General features: G+C 45.3%; 1 protein-coding gene across 2 annotated transcripts in view; it reads right to left on the bottom strand.

Annotated features, from left to right (window-relative positions):
• Positions 1–17,323, bottom strand: part of GDPD5 (glycerophosphodiester phosphodiesterase domain containing 5) — a 148,438-nt gene that overhangs the window by 110,884 nt on the left and 20,231 nt on the right. For both annotated transcript variants that reach the window (XM_026843471.1, XM_026843479.1), the window contains exon 2: positions 489–663. In XM_026843471.1, coding sequence (XP_026699272.1) covers positions 489–605 — 117 coding nt within the window. In that variant the 5' untranslated portion in view covers positions 606–663. The remainder of the gene's footprint in view (positions 1–488; positions 664–17,323) is intronic.

Genomic DNA, 17,323 nt, shown 5'->3' with positions numbered 1-17,323 from the left:
CCTACTGCCTGGATTCCCTCTGCCAGAGCTCTTAAAAACTGCATTTATCCATGAGGGAAGAGTCACCTCCAACAAGAGCTTCCCCATTTATTCTCATCTAGTTCTCACCTCCTCCTGCCTTCCCCCTATGAACTTATTTTCACATGCATGAAAGCTGGAAACTACACAGAAATGCAGGTCCTACATGTTCAAAGAAACACAAGCACACACAAGACCCAGAGCAAGGAGCAAGACAGAAGTGTCTGTCCCCTAGTACCAAAAGGAAAATACAGATTTGGCCAAACCCGTACCCCTCAACCCCTCTGAGAGCCACAACCAGCTAACTGTTATGCCAACCACATAGTGAGAACATCTCACAGACCTCCAAGCCACAGGGTCGGTGATTTCCATGGTCTATCTAAGCCAAGAAAAGAAATCAAACCTCCAGCACTTCCCACCAAGACCCACACACCTATCCCAAAGGAAGAGACAACCAGTCAACTACTCACCTTGGTGGTGTCATCATGTGACCGCTGGTACCGTTTCCAGCGGCAGCCGTAGATCCCCGTCAGACAGGACAAACATAGCTGTGGCTCGTAGTACTGCAGTGGTTGGTGTTTAACCATGCTCCTTCCAGCCCCTCAAGAGCGAGGTATCAGAAATCCATCAGGTCCTGGGAACGCCCTTCAGCAAAAGGAGAAAATAATAGGGGGTAAAAAAAAAAAGAATTAAAAAATACCAAGCAATATTTCAATACATTAACAAGCAATTTAATAATTAACCATGTCCTCTGGCTGTTGAGAGGAGGAATGATAATCAGATCTATTCCCAGCCCTGCCAACATCTCCGGCTTGTTACTCAACAAGACTGAGAAGTTTAATTAGTTCGCAAGTTTTATTTCCTCGTGCAGTTTCTCCCACACCACTAAAAGCAAATGTATTCACAAGAGTTATCAGTAAGAAAAGCCACACAAGGACAAGAGCAGTAGATTGATTATTTGCAGCCCAGATGATTAGATTTTTATGAACGATTGAAATGTAAAGAACCATACCCTCCGCAAGCGCAACCTTAAAATGGATTCAGAGACCTCTGCAAAGTTGAAACCCAGCCAAGCTAAATCAGTTTATCTTGAACATCCTATGGAGTCTGCAGAACAGTCCCAGATGAGGAGCTAACGCTTCTGTGCGCCGTGGAAAATACAGATATTGCCCTCTCCCTTTATATGCATCTCCAACAGGCACTCACAGGGATGCAGAGCTGGTTGCAGCCTTCACCCAGGAGAAAGATCCCCTCTCCAAAGTGCCCTCGCTCCCAAAGGACCAGACTGACTCCAGTACAACTGTTCTATCTGCCACGCGTGGGGACGTCACTGTTTCAAGGGAAAGTACTCCGCTCCATTGATTACATGCTTTGTGCGTCACAGCGGGGCTTTTTTATATTTAGATGCTCGCTTTTGTCTCTGGTGAGATACATATCAAGAGCAGACCAAGTAATTGTATGCTCTTACTAATTTATAGAGTCAGCCGTTCGAGGATGTGAACCTCAGAGCAAATATTTGCCAGTCCGGTGGCGTCACACTGCTCTCAGCTATACTTAACTCCCACCACAGGTTTTCCAAAGGTTCCTGGTGCACAAGTGTACACCCACGGCCCCACACATTGTTGTCGTGTGAATAGTCACTGTGCTGTGAGGGGTGCTCAACAGCAGCGGAGCCTGTGAAGTGCCTGGCTACCTTTCCGGAGCGTGCACAGTTGTGTGCGTGATACGTGGGCAGTAAGGAAATCGCACCCTCTCTAGGGGAAACGCTTCGTTTCCTTACACGCAGGATCCCCAGTGCTCAGGTCTTGCAAAAAGCTACGACAGCTGAGCAGCAACATCCTTTCTGGCATCAGCAAAGCATGGCAGGGCTTAAGGAGATAACCTAGCCACCTAGGAGCCTTTCATTGCCACATCCCATGGAAGAAAGCCTCCAAGAATGGGGCTGTCCTTAGTTTTCATAGTAGCCAATGCATAAGGGGATGCTGCAGGCACTGCAAACACTGTGGCAGAGTCCAGAAATACCGAGGACACAGACAGATCAACTCTTTCAGCTTCTGTCCTTCTTTGTGTCTGTTTACACTCTGGGCTTCATGCTGACAGCCTAGGACAGCCCTGTCCTGACTCTTATCAAGACTCAGCATCCTTGAAGCAGACATATCTTGCTAGTTGGTTGTTGTGGTTTCAGAGCCCACAAGACGGTTACCATGCTGTCTCCAGAGCCCATAGGTCCTCTTCCTTCCGTTACCATGCTGTCTCCAACCCATAGGTCCTTTGCCTTCCTCTTATACAGGCACACAAAATATAACTTTGTCCCTCCAGCAAACCTCTCTGTAATGCTCTGGGTGCTGCTCGAGGCATTGACACAGGCAGGGGACATGAGATGGGCAGAACTTATCAGTTCATAGCTGGCCCAGATCCCCACATGGTTTTGTTCATCCCCTCAAGGAGCACATGCAGTACACAGCCAGTCTGAAACGAGAGCTGTTTGTTGATCGTGTCACCCCGTGCTCTCCCAGCTCATCTGCCCCTAAGCGCTGCTGTACCACCTCCGTGGCCTCGTGCTTCAGGTCACCTCCCTGCATCTCTTCTCATGCTATTTATAAAGCTCAGCATTAGTCACTGCACAAGTTGCCTCCCTGTTGCATTTAGGATGAGAATAAATTTGGTAAGAGATTAATCCCTTTGCATTCTAGCTGGTCCTCAGAGATTAGAGGGGCTAGGGGCGGCTGGGCTTATCCCTTAACCGGTGTGACAATTGGGGCTGTAACTATAGGTCTGACCCAGACGCACAAACAGCCTGTACCTGTAGGTCCAGCTGGGCTCAAAAGAAGCCATCAGATTCACAAGTAGTGTGGATTAGTGGCCGTTATTGTAGGTCTGACCCAGCCCAAACAGCCCGTACACTGCAAGTCCGGCTGCATTCAAGAGAAGCAGTCACATTCAAGAATAGAACAGTTTATTTTCATGCAGCATCTACAGATTCTTTAAACCTGCCTACGATAAATGCACAAAGTGCAGGTTGGCGCTACAGCCCTACACAAAAGACAGACCATTGCAATCACTCACACACACTTCCCGGGTAAACACTCGGTGCAGCCGAGGGAATCTTACCAAAAGGCGTCCCTGCTGGGGGGGGGGCGAGCACAAACCCATCGATCTGTCCCTCTGATTTGGTGTTGAGTTATTGTCCCACCAGTTAGCTAAAAACTTGGGGTACTACTTATCTCAGCAGGCACGGGTGAGTGGGTGGGACTGTAGTCAAGTCATTATTTTTTGAGTAATGACACAATTCATTTCATGGTATCAAGGGTACAGCTGGGTTTTGTGGGAAAAAGAGGTAGGACAATAAGCAAGGTCAACTTGGTGCAAGGAGCACAGCTGAGTTGTGTGGGGGGAAGAAGGGAGGACAAGGCACAAAGTTGTAAAGTTGTTACAAAAATCATTTTTCAATAGAAAAAATGGAACAGGAGACAAATCTGTCTTTGAAGTAGAAGAATGGGACCGTGGGACCTATACCCTGCTTCGCATCCCTTCTTGGCGCCACATCAAACAAATCACTGGACCTTCGTCCCATCCTGTGTTTATTCTGGGCACCCTGTTATCAAGGAAAATTTATGTTTTACAGGTTTCTCACTGTTTTGCTTTCCTTATGCTTCCAACACCTAACACTTCCATCTTCAGCTTTTGTCTGCTTCAGGACTCTCCCTACAAAATGAGTCTCCCAGTCTGCCTTCCCCATGTGCCAGCAGCACACTGCAGGCAGAAACAACTGTCAGAATAGGACAAACATGGAAAACACGCAAAGGTAGATGCTATTTAAGGGTCTCAGACAAAGCCATAATCCCTGCCCTGAAGATCCTAAGCAGCAAGTGACAAACAAGATGTTGTAGGACATAAAAATTATGCAGAGCCTATTAAAAACTCCACTGCCAAGCCCCATATTATCATTCTGAAAATCTAGCAGGGTATAGCTGTTACAAGAAATCCTTTCTGAATTTATCTCCAGAAGACAGCATCTCTCCTGATTTCCACATCTCCCTGCTTTAGTCACTGAAGGCGAGTGGGCAGACCTACCACCTCTGTAAAAACTTTGACCACATATTTTATTTGCTAGGTTACAGGAGTTTGCATTGTAAACTCAAACACAAGTGGTATATTTGAGTTATTTCATCACTCCACTCTTCTGGGAAGCCCCTAAGCTGCTCTCCAGCCCAGACACCTGGAGAAGTGGTGCTATGCACCAGCCACATGCATAGTGTCACAGCTGGCAAGCCCTGACTTCTCAAATTGAAATCCAATTCATCTGAAGTGGTAGGAGCCTAGGAGCAGAGACTGCCCTTCGAAATAATCTAACTCATGTTATGGATCCAACATTCCATAAACAAAGTTGAAGCTCAAGCACTTACCATTGAGTCCCTAGCTTAAACTTCACAGCACAACTCACAGAAGGCAACTGATAAATCTGGGAAGGGAATGGGCCGAGTTTGGACAAGCATCACAGATTAGCAGGTACATGAAGAGTTCTCAGGGCTCCCATCAGGATCCCTGATTCAACCTGTTCAGGATACAAACATCCTGCTCGTGACTATAAGTTAAAAGCATCAACTTTGTTGCACAACCAGAGACAGTGGAGGCACCAAAGCCTTTTCAAACAGCATCACTTTAGTAAGGTACAAGTGCACTTCAGAGATGGAGAGGGACCGGCAACCAGCCCCTCTCCCCAAGGAAATATCCTACCAGGAACACCAACAGCCAGGGTAGATGCAATAGCTTTGAGTCTATTGTCCAGTTCTGAACATCTACCAACCTTCTGCAGCAGCCTCTAATCCAGCATCCCCCATGCTCCTGGCAAAGTTCAGGATGGACACAAGTGTTTTCAGTACAACAGGGCAACCCAAAGTCACACCTGCCCATCAACATCATCACCAGAGGCAGTGCTGGAAGGTTTTAAGAGTAGTAGAACTCAGTAAAAACAACTAAGAGGATAAAAGTTACAGTCAAGGGAAAATACAGCTGAAAAGGCTCCATAAGCCACCAAGTGAAGCTTCCACCCCAGTTCCTCTCACTGAACCCCAGCACAGGCAGAAGCTATGGTAGCCCATAGATTCAGGCTGCTCTCCATAAAGGCAGTCAAGAAAAACACAAAGAGAAGAAATCCAACACGAGTTTCAAAAAAGTCATTCCTAAAAGCAGTTGAGTCGCACGAGGCACAACCTCCAAGCCTAAAGTCATTCCCTCTTCTCTGTGAGTGTCATGAGCAGATGTGCAAAAGCCCACAACAGGAAGGAAAACGAAACCCAGCACCCGTCCTCCCCACCACACACAGAGACACTTGAGTAGTGACAAGAAATGCAGGAAGGGACTAAAGCACAGCAAGCAAGACGCTGCTCGAGCAAAGCCACACTGATCCCATCTGCCCAGAGATCCTTGCTTAGTCGAGATCGTGGACTGAATACTTACTGCTCCTGCTTCCAGAAATGGATTTAATGGAGAGAAACAGAAAGTCCGTGCCTTACAATCACTGTTCCCATGACATCTACAGCTTTGAGGTGGAGAAAGCAGGCTATGAATGATTCAAACCTCTGCTGGTTAGCGTTACATACAGAAATGAAAACAGGAAGCAAGACAACATACATTAATTATTCAAATTCAGCAACGCGCACCAGAAAGAGGAAAAAAAATAAAACAGAAAACACATACCCACATAAGCTATCAACCCTGACTTTAAAGATGCATCAGCTGTCAATGGCCACAAACTTCTTGGAGCTGAATAACTGAGTTTGCCAGCCAGCTTGCCCCAAAAGGGGGAGCAGGGAAGAGTCCATCTGCAAATACAGCAGGAGCATGTTCTGAAGGCTCTGGGATGCCTAATTAGCACACAGTGCATTCCTGAGATACTGGACTGTAGGTATCCATTACAGCCTGTGCAACATTATTCCTTTCCAAGCAGCTTTGGAAAAAAAAAAAAAAAAGAGCGAATTCAAGTTGAAAATTTAAAAAGGAAGCTCTCTGGAGAGATCTGGCCTAAAAATTTGGATTTTTGTGTGTGTGTGAGTTAACTCCTCCATCTCTGCCTTAGAGCAATACTCAGAAACCTGGAGTGGAGAGGGAACGGAGCCGTTTGGACCAGCTGTTAAACCATCTCCACACAATCATTTTAGCGAAGAGCAACAGCACAAGTCCTGAAGTGCACTGAGTAAATAATGGGAATGAAGTCACGGAACAGCAGGTTTAATGTCATCTAACCCTTTCACAAGGCTTGGTACAGTCCAGGCCCTCCCCTGTAATCCCCCTTCAAGTTTTACAGTTTGGTTTGGGGTTTTTTGTTTGTTTGGTTTTGTGTGTGGGTTTTTTTTTGGGGGGGGTGTTAATGTTTTTTTTGGTTTGGGTTTTGGTGTGTTTTGTTGGTGGTTTTTTTTTTTTCTCTCAACCCAGTTTCACACAGGTCACACTGATCTCATTCAGCATCCTGGGACAAATCTTTTAATAGCCCAGAGACAAGCAGCTTACTGCACATCCAGAGACACTACTGACAGCACTATTCTGGTCGGGGTGGCTTGGGGGAGCTGGGGGGAGAGCTATGGGTTCCTGCCTGCCTTCTTCCAAATACCCTAGGCTGGCTCAAAGGTTCCTAAACTGGATCAGCACATCCCAACAAAGAACTAAAACATAGCCAAGGATGTTTTGATGCATGTTTGTGAATCCTGAAGTCTAAGGAGACACTGGAGTGTGCAAACCTAAGCACTTGGGGAGGACCCCCGTGTTCTTCTACATCTCCATCCATCAAGATGTGGCTGGAAAGATTCAGCAAACAAAGCCTAGTAGGCTTTCTGTGAGGAGGCTTCCATAGTTTCCAAGAGGCAGATTAGTTTGGCAAGTGCAGGAGACAGCAGAGAAATGCCATCACCATCACAGCCCTACCTCCACAGCCAAGCAGGCCCCAGGCACAGAAGGTGCAATTTCTCAAAATATCAGGCGCAAGGAAACTTGCCCCACTTGCAGTGCAAAAAAATATACACTCCAAGGCTGTTTGAGATTTGATTCTGAAGTTAACCCATTTTTAAAAAGAGCTTTGACAGATTCTACCAATTTCCACATTTAAAGGACTGTTTTTCCTCTCATTGGTGACTCATGGGATTGCTGTTTATCAAGAATCCTTGTATAATTTCAACATCTTCATCTCTTATTAAAATTGCTATCAAGCTAGCTACACTTGAAACCTTGTTGAGCAAATAATTACCTATACCAATTAGGTGAGAACATCACTGATAACCAATTATCTCTACTGATATCCTTGTAAGCCTTCTCATCAATTGTTTCCCTGATTATACTGGAAAATACTGATTTTCCTTAAATACTTTCTAAACAACAGAAGTTAAGCTCTTCCAGAGCAAACCCTCCAGTTCTATACGCTGGAAAGAAATCCCTTGTATTGCCCAGCCAGGACTAGAATGATTTAAAGCATTAGAAGGGACAGATCTAGACGATTGTGACTTTCACAGATTCTTCATGTTTTTTCATAGCAACCTTTTCTTTAATATACTGAACTCATCCAAACCGAAGTAATGCAATTCCACTTTCCCCAACTTGGAAGATGGAAATGGAAGAGGGATATTATCCCCATCTGTTTAATAACAGACCAGCTCTTACAGAGGGATGTTTGCTACAGCCGTTCCCACAGGAGGAAATCTATATGCACACACACGCTGAGCAGTACTTTCCACATTTTGTTGGCCCAGACCCAGAACATCTCAACTTGCAAGATCAAGATTTAATTTCAAGGTGGGAATGGTAAGAGAACACCCCAAAGCCATAAACAGCCTCAACCGCTGAGATGATGTATTTTGATGGCGGAAGGTGCCCAAGTAATGACCCCCCCTGATTGCTAAAGACCTCTTGATGACCCAGTGGGGTTATTCTTTCCAAGACATTGTTATCCCCTGCTCTGGAAACTGGGTTGTGTTAGAGGTCTCCCACTTTTCTCAGGCTTCAAACATTCATTTTTATACAGATAACACTGAAGAGCCTCTGCATAAATAAGAGCAGCAAGATGTGTTAAAGTGCCAGTTGCCATCTAGATTTTTTTTTTTTTTTCCCCTGGCAAACAAACAAACAAAGATAATCTGCAGCAAAGTGTTCCTTGCCATGTGTATATGTATATACAAGCAGAGTTTTTAGGATGAGAAGTGAGGCAGAAAAAAATTTAAAAAAAAAAAGAAAAAAAAAAAATCACACATTGGCAAAATACTCTTGCCCTAAAAGCCAAGTGCTGCTGCCCCAGAGACAGAAAATAAGAGGGGGGAGAAAAATAAAATTTAAACAAATAAAAAACCCTGAAAGAGGTCTACAGGCCATGTCTTGATCTATCAGAGAGCCCGTACATATCTGAAGGGGAACGTCACTGTCTCCCTGGTGCGTGGTGATGCCAAAACCCTATGACTGCATCCTAACCCGGGGAAACAGCCTGCAGAGCCACTTTGATTCACAAAGTGGCAAGAGATGACCCAAATAGTCAGGATCTGGCTGACGTGTCATCCCTATGGGTCTGACCTGTTGTTTATTGTTCTTAAATTTTTTTAAAAAATTAACGCTTTGAAACTAGGGCAGCATGTAGTTTGGGGGTTGTACACTTCCAGTTAATGAAAATTCAGACTTCAAACGATAAACACTTCAAAGGGATTACAAAAGAAAAACTTAGACTTTAATCTCACTAAATAAATAAGCACAGTATGTACTAACGCCCTCTGCAATCTCACTTCTTAACGTTTTCCACAAACTAAGGGCATACTGGATGCCTAGCATTTTAAAAGGGTTGAAGCAGCGGAACAGGACACCGGAAAAACCTGTACAAACTTCTTGCAGAGCAACCACAAAATGCATTCTCTGCTTTCTGCACAAACCTTTGCAACAAAACCTTGGCAAGTCGAGGCCTCGGCACCGCTCTGAAAACCCAACATCTACCGAAGTCAAAGCTGTTGAGAAGAACAAGGTTGTCTCCTCCTCCCAAGCTGGGAAGCACCAATAGCAGTTGAACAGATCTTTAATATTAGTAGTACTGTGCTGTTTTCTCATCTGTGACGGCAGCGGTGGTGGTCACACGCTGCCTGACTTCAGGTTGTACCTGCACTGGCACCTCATGGCAGAGTCCTTTCCTACAAACATGGAGATCACATGCTGCAAACTGAGTGCCAGTAAGAAAATTCCCCATTTAGTTGTTTGCAATGGTATATCCTCAAAAAAACAGCAGGACTAAGGTTCTGCAATAACCCCTCGTGCCAGCTACGATGTCCAAAACAAAGATCAACCTACTTTGTCTTGGCAAAGACCACTAGGGACAGACAAGGCACAAACAATTCAGTTCATGGTCAGTTCAGATTCTTCTTAGAGAGATACTCAGAAATGGATACCTAGCTGGTAACAGTCGAGAGTTGACAAATTCACACAAGGAACTCCATGAGCTGTGCCCACCTGTTTAAGTGACTGTTTGCTGTAAAGAAGTGCAACCCGTTCAAAGGAGTTATGCTTCATGCTCAGAAATTAGAAAGCCAACAGAAAGTTGGGTGTAGATAGAAAAGCCATGGAGGACACTCAACATAATTACCCGGGATGCTGTCTAGCCTAGACAGCTCCAGAATCAGAGAAACAAGAAGTAATGCAGACCAAAGATTTCTAAACAAAAGGAGGTTAAAGTCACTTCATGCTATGAAATAACAGGTAATAAGATGTCCAACATCTCCCAGGCTTCCCTAGTTGGAAAAGTCCAAAGAGTACATGTTGCTTGCTTTGGAGTTTAATGGTTAATTTTCTAAAGCACGATAGAGAGCAGGCTAATGCAGCAGAGACTATATTCCCAGCCTCTGCTTCATAGCCAGACCTGAGTGGCCAAAAGACAAACTCTGCTCAAAGCTTTTCCTGCTCTGAGGGTAGTTCCTGTGCAATAAACCTTTGTGGCTCACCGAGAGAGACCTCAAAACACAACTTCCTTTTTGCCTTGTTTGGCTCATGTCCTCTGTGCTACTCCTTATTTTTACCAAACTTGAGCACCCTGTTTCCCACACCTCCACTATTTTTTAATAAATAAAAAAAAAAAAAAAAAAAAAAAAAAAGAAAATCAGGTGTAGCCATGGGTAGGTTCTGAAGTCCCTGGAAGGAGCAGGCAAGACAGATGGGACATGAAGACGTTTCCTTAAGAGGAAACATGGGATACTTTTGGTCCCCTCTGCCAAAGACTTCCTATCAACCCGAGTATGAAGAGAGTTTGATTTTCTGGGGGCTGGTGAAGAGATGGTCAACTACTCATGATTTGCTCACATCTGCAAGTCTAATGAGGTTCTTGGCTTCTAGAAGGAGCAAAGACAAGTTTTAAGCGTCCCAAGAGGTGTAAAACCCCATTCTTTCTGGCAGAGCAAGTCAACTATTAGCTGCTGTAGACACACATAGTTGGGAAGAGTCAAAAATACTCCAACAAACTAGAAAAGTTAATCAAGTGACATGGATAGAGCTAATCCTACTGTCCCAATCCAGTGCTGGAGAAGGTTCTTAAACCAGCCCCAGAGTGAGATGAAGACACAGATGAGGTCAGATGCCACACAAACCTTGCAAGCTTTATTTCATGAAATAACAGATAATAGTGATAGGACAGAAAGAAGAAGAAAGGAAAAGTCAGAATACCTAAGCAAGCAAAAAGAAATGTTACCACCACTGTGAGCCTTGCAGCGTCCGGCTGATCTGGTTCCGGTGACGTGGGGAAGAGTCCTGCAGGCGATGGAGAACGTCACCACTGCGTGCGCAGTGGTGTGCTGTTGGCCCAGGGCAGGCGATGGGGAGAAAGCAAAAAAGCAAAACCCTTCAGCAAGCGAGAGCGTCGACAGACAATAAAGAGAAAGCAAGCGAAAAACAAAAGCACCAAGGCACACGCAGACCCTTTTATACCTAGGAAAGGGGGTATGGTGCTGAAGCAGACACAGCTGCCATCTTACACCACCCCGTGGCTCAGGGGCAGGTAACGGTGTAACAGCACTGCCAGGACAAAGGGGTGGACACAGCCCCTCACACCTGCCTCAGGGTAACTGGCAGACCTGTCAGAAGCCTGCTCCCATCTCTGTGTCACAGAGGCGGCACAAGGTGGGGTGCCCATAGGAGGACAAGAAGGCTGGCGAAGGCCAGCAAGTGTCAGGCAAGACAGGCTAGCGTTCAGCAGGCACAGGAAGATTTGTTATAGCAATAGAATAATGAGAAGTTCAGTTGTACGCAAAGCTGAGGGAGTTAAAAAAATAAAGTGGAAGAGAAATTGATAAAGGCAGTAACAGCAACACCGTGAATTCCCATGCCGAGGAGTTCGGACTACAAGCACATTCCCCTTACATAGTGCTTTCTGGCCGAGAAATGCTAAAGAGTCTGTGTTGCATCAGGTCACTGACCATGGTTACAAATACAGTTTCATGTGAAAAGCTACAGCAGCCCAGCTGCTGCACAGTCTTTACACCATGAGAGTTTATGTCCCAACCCCACAGAGCCAACACTCTTCCAAGCTAGAAACTGCCAGGAAAACAGGGGACATTAGCAGACACCAGGTTTCAGTTTTACTGTCCAAGAACAAGCCAAGTGGAATTTCCAAGAGGGTCTTGCCAGTATTGTCTTGAAGGAGCTACTCAGTGGCACCCAGAAGGGCCAAATTAAATTAAAAAAGGGGTTTGTCCTTCAGAAAGATGGGCTTGACACACTGAAAAGTTCAGCTGGGCACCAGGAGGTGCTGATGTGTTAAATAGTAAGTGATGAGGATGTCCTAGTGCTGCTCAAAGCGAGAGCTCCGAAACCCTTAGCCAAATCAACCAGAAGAGATGCCAGTCCCTTTGCTGAAGTTCTCCTGCATTCAGGTAGTATTCCAGCTAGCAGCAAGAATAGCCTTTGGGAAGAGGGAGGGCAGCATCCAGAAGTTTCCACGTTACAACAGCCAACTGTATATGCCACTGCCAGTAAACACTGGAGAGACCACAGGGAGGAACCTCTGGGTTACAGCCAGTACCAACCACAGAAATAGGCTGGGTGCAGAGGGGTTTTGCTAGGCACAGTCCTAAGCGCACACAAGTTCCTCCGATTTCCCCAGACACGTACAGGCACAGCGACTCCAGTACATCCCCGGTCTCAGACCATCAGCTCTGTCAGGGAGGAATACATGTGGATCACACTAAAAGTCATCACGGCACATCACTTTGGAGCAGTGGTAAGCACTGCCTTGGCACCATGCCTGGTGGAGTCACCTTGGGACAGCATGCCAGAAACATTCAAACCAGCACAAGAGAACAGCAGTTCCATAATTTAAACCAAAAAACAACCCCCCCCCCCACAAAACCCCAACAGCTAAGCTTGGGGTAAGACAACACAAGGACCCAGACAGCACCAGGAGTGGCTGTTGATCTTGGCAGAAGACATGGAAGAGGAAGTATCTGAACCACAAAACCAAAAAGACATGGAGGAAAAAAAAAAAAAAAAACAGGTCTGGGAGAAGTTGGAAGGGAAGGGAGGCTGTGTCTTGACCAAGAGACCCCTTGTTCGGCCTTTGTTGCCTAAAGATCATCTGAAAGAACACACTGCGATGTCAGCATGGTCTGGGCAATGAAACTACATCATCAGGGCTGAGCACGGAGACAGCCAAGATGAGAGGAGAGAGGAAAAGCTCCCAGTGGAAAACAAGACCTAGGAAAGCACAGCTAGATGCTGAAGAAAACGCTGAAGGGGCTCAAGCAGACAAGGAATTAAAAAAAAAAAAAATCACATAAGAAATTAAAAAGATTTCATAATATTTTTCCTCTCTCCAGACTCCAAGCGTTTTGCCATCTTCACCAAGCTGCAAACTAAGAGTTTATATCAAGCTTCATCTATTTTCAGCATGTGTTTTTGCTGAGGAATTAAGTAGAAACAGAACTGGGTTTGAACATGCACACCCTGACAAGCAGTTTCCTTTACAGACAAGCTTTTCTCCCCCCTCCCCAGTTACCCTTTCCTACAAACACCCCTGAGGAGTTCGCCATAATCGCATGTGAACTGTATTAGCTGGCCGTCCAAGGGGCAGTTTTAATCTTCTCTGGAAGGCATTAGCAGCTAAAGCAGAAGCCTGTCCAACACATCGCTGTAGAGGGCTTGTCACCTGCTTTCCCCAAGACAAGTTCCCTGCCGCACTGTTGAAAACTTGGTTCATGCCAGCAGGAAAAAGAAAACGGCATGAACCATGCCAATAGCACTCATCTGAGAATGAGCAAAATGCCTCCACACCCACTGCACGCACGTTAATTGAAACAGTAAGAGAAAAAAAAAGAGCCAGATTCATTTTACAATCAATACTCTGCACATCTGCTGTGCAACTGCTATCCAGAGAATTAAGCATGAATGTCTTTGGCTTAATGAGAGGTGGAAAGTCCTAGTTAAATGGATTACAAGCTCTTTATTTCCTATGATTGATTTCTTCCATGCGGCTGCAAGAAATATTCTTCAAAAAAATGTTCCTAAGCAGCAGAGAAGCTGAATTAGAGAAGGAGCAAGCCTGCTTTCCGTGTACTTGCTGCTCCTTGCCTCCCGTTCTGCACACAGCCAACACGTGCAGCACAGCACCGAAATAACCTCACTGATCACACCAACAACAAGACTTATTCCCTCCACATCTTCCAAGATGTCATTTCTACTTCCATTTCCAAAGCAAATATTCGCTGCTCCATAGCAGCGAGCTGCTCCTCTGTAGCAACTTTGTTCTACAAGCCGGATGCTGTTTTGGCTTCCCACACCAAGAATGCATAAATTAATCTGATAAAACTCTAATCACATGGAAAACTCCTTCCCACTACAAACACACTGGATGTGCTGTGGCCAAAGTAATCAAAAAATAATAGTCAGCAGGAGCTGGTGACGTGAAAGTCTCCTAGAAGTCAACTCCATCTCCCTGATTTTGGACAGCTTCTGGCCCTAGCAGTTTTTCTTTCCTCCTCATTGAAACTGGACTGATTTGGAGCAATCATGTCAGACTGTGACACTGAAAAGTCCTTATAGCTACTCGCTCTCAGATAGAGCACGCAAAAAAGCCACAAACTGACTGATGAAGCCCAGGAGAGTTCAACAAGCAGAGTCAGCCTGGATTACAAGATGACTACAGGAGGACTGTTGACTGATCTTTGTAACATAGGCATGGAGTGGGAAATAGCAGAGTTCTCTGCAAAAACAAGTGCACAAATGCATGCGATAGGAAGAAACAATGGGAGCTACTGCCTCATGCCTGGGAGTGTGATACGAGCTCTGAAAGCAGTTTGAGAAGTTCACGGCAGACACAATGCACCACATCTCTCAAACCTGAGGACACCACTTCTGAACCAGGAAAGCTCTCAGTGCTAGAGCTATTTCTGAAAGGTTGCACAAGGTCCATCCTTGGAGATTTTCAAGGCCTGACTAGACAAAGCTTTGAGCAACCTGGCCTAACTCAGTATTAACCCTGCTTTGAGCAGGGCGAGATGGAGTAGAGCCTTTCTGAGATCCCCTCCCACCCAGGAGACCTGATGGGTCCAGGATTAAATTAAATATCAGGTGCAACCTCCCACAGGAGCCTCAGCTTCCACAGTAACACACATAGGTGGGTTTTTCAAGCAAGCAGCTACAGCACATCCTGGAAGCCCTTCTCATAAGGCAACTCCAAATTTAACATGTTGCCCCCTACAGCTATTCCAGTTGTCAGGACAAATTCATGCAATCAGCTGTTTCCACTTTATCACCTCCACTACAGCTTTCTGATCACTTGAAAAACATGGAAACAAAAACAACATCAGAAAAGTGAGATATACACAATGTCCGGCCCTATTATAACACAGCAGATATTTTGACTTCTGATAGAGGAAGGACTAACATCTGGTCTACCCCTCTCCTGCTCCAAAGATGTTCAGTAAAGCACAGGTGTGTTGCACAACCTTAAAGCCTCCTTCCAGTTATTACTGAATTCTCTCCAGTTCGGTATAAATCAGTCTCTGTTCAACACGAGGAGACAGACGTGAGCGTTCCCCTCCCAGAGGATTTACAAGCTCAACCTAAGTGCCGTGCGGTGAATGAAAATTGCATCTAAGGAAACAAGTGGGTAACAAGAGACAGGTTACAAGCACCCCATCACAGTTACTCAATGCCAGGTAAATACTCGTCTTGACTGTTGATGTGTGTATTCTTTCAAAACCTGGAGTTGATCTTTAAGACAACATGAATAAGGACAAAGCGATTTTTACTCTCTGCAGCAACATAAATCTTTCAGAAGGGAATTTTCTCAATTGACTTGGCAAGCAGTTGCAGCATTCTCAAACGCTCCTCGCTTGCCAAAGAGCATCTCAAAACGCTGGTCAAGGTCATTCTGACTCTGACATTGGAAGTGACACATCAATGGAAGGGGAGAGAGGGTGAAGTCAGGAAGGAAACCGCCCCTCCATCCACAGGGTGACTCCCAGAGTCACAGTCATTTCCAACCCATGCCCGGAGAGTCCTGTTCTAATAAAAACAAAAAACAAAAAACTCCATCTGCCAGTTACATCAGCTACTACCTTGTTTTCCTTATGGAAAGGACGAGTCACAAGGGATTAATAAACTCATTTACTGATGCAAATCCAAACCTATTAGTCAAAGTGCTTTCAATCATTTCTAAGGACTTTTTAATACAACTAGCATTAACCCACTCCATTCCAGTGCCCTCCCCAGCAGTGACACTCTTCCAGACAGTTACCCATGGCACCACCACTCGGCATTATCAACGGTGATGAGCAAACTGGCATATTCAAGATAATCACCATTAAAGTGAAGCAGTGACACGGGCAGCAAACTGCCTTCACAACAAAACAGCCGTCTCCCCTCCAGCCCACCTCCAGTGAAACCCTATGCAAAGCTCAACAGGATTTGAGTAGTCAGTAAATCACAAGTAGGGGCACCCTGTAAGATGTGAAGTGCTGAGCCATGCTGCCCATCCTTACTGCCATTTCTACATCTTTCCCCCTCCTTATTCACAACCATCAGGTAGTTGAGATCAGTCAGGCAAAGGTATCCAAAGCAAACTTGTGGCCAGGTTACAGTGAGCCTGGAGGTCTGGGGATGCTGGCACAAATCTCTCCATCTGGCGTGCCTCAAAACACTAATGCCCATGTAGGTCATTGTCTGTGATCCTCAGCCTCATGCTACGGAGAACATGGTCATGAGGTAAGACCCCAAGGGGTCCATTAATACACAGCTATGTAGTTTGGTGGGAATTGCTTCCAGCCCAGAGCAACTCCTCCAAACATCTGGAGCAGCTAAGCAGCAAGTTCCACGGGACCCCAGAGGCCAGGCAGCAATAGCACCAATATTTCTCTTCCATTCTCTGTAAAATACTAAGCTTTCTAGGAAAAGGGCTTGGAAAAAGAAGAGGCTGAAAATTCATTTTTCTTCAGTAGTTCTGTAACACTGCAGGAATGAAAAGAAAATTTTAAAAAATACCCAACGGATTTCTTACCAGGGCAGAGTGCTCAGCATCCCAAAGATCAGTTATGCAAACATTCAGTCAGTGATAGTAAGACCGACCACAGGGAACATGAGTTCATTCAATAAGATCCCCATTTCTTTCCTACCTAGAAAGACATAGATGTCACCACAAAGACAAGGGCACTCAAGGCAGACCTTTGTGCACCAGACAGGAAAAAAATCAAGTTAAAAAAAGGCTTCTTGCACATCTATTGCTGAGCCATCCTTATGCAAGCATCAGGAAAAAGAAACATTCTAGTCTTCAAGGTTATGCTTGCTCTGAAGACAGAAGCACCCACTCAGGTGGGTCAGGCACCTCACACCTCAAATACAGACCGAAAAGCAGCCACATACCATCAAAGCAGAAAAGGACTTTCTGGAGCACATAACTCCCACACAAAAGCATTTTTTTTTTTCATTCTCTCTCACACACACCCCTCCAGGGTTTATTTATTAAGAGGTTCCCAGGAAAATTAGCCTATATAACTTGAAAGAGCAAGCCAGCTGCACACAAACACAGCATTTCCAGAATTAAATGGCTTTCAATTAAGCCTGCTTCACTTCCAGTAAACCACTTCTGGGTTTTCATCTTCAGACAATTCAGATTAAGATCCTGCCTCAATAGAAACACTGAAGGAAGCTACTGGCTGCTTAGACAAACAGGCAGCTTTCCTTACACCACCCAAGAGCTAAAGATATCTTCATTTTCAATTTATTTTCCTAAGAAAACACAGTGTGATTGCATGAGTGTTCCTGTTCTCCACTGCTCTCCCCTACCCTTCCTTCCTTCTCCAAGCAA

This window comes from Athene cunicularia (genome assembly GCF_003259725.1).
Source record: "Athene cunicularia isolate RWA chromosome 1 unlocalized genomic scaffold, athCun1 chr1_part1, whole genome shotgun sequence".
Classification (NCBI taxonomy): domain Eukaryota; kingdom Metazoa; phylum Chordata; class Aves; order Strigiformes; family Strigidae; genus Athene; species Athene cunicularia.
The sequence above is the reverse complement of the archived record's forward strand: the minus strand, read 5'-3'. Positions and strand labels throughout refer to the sequence as shown.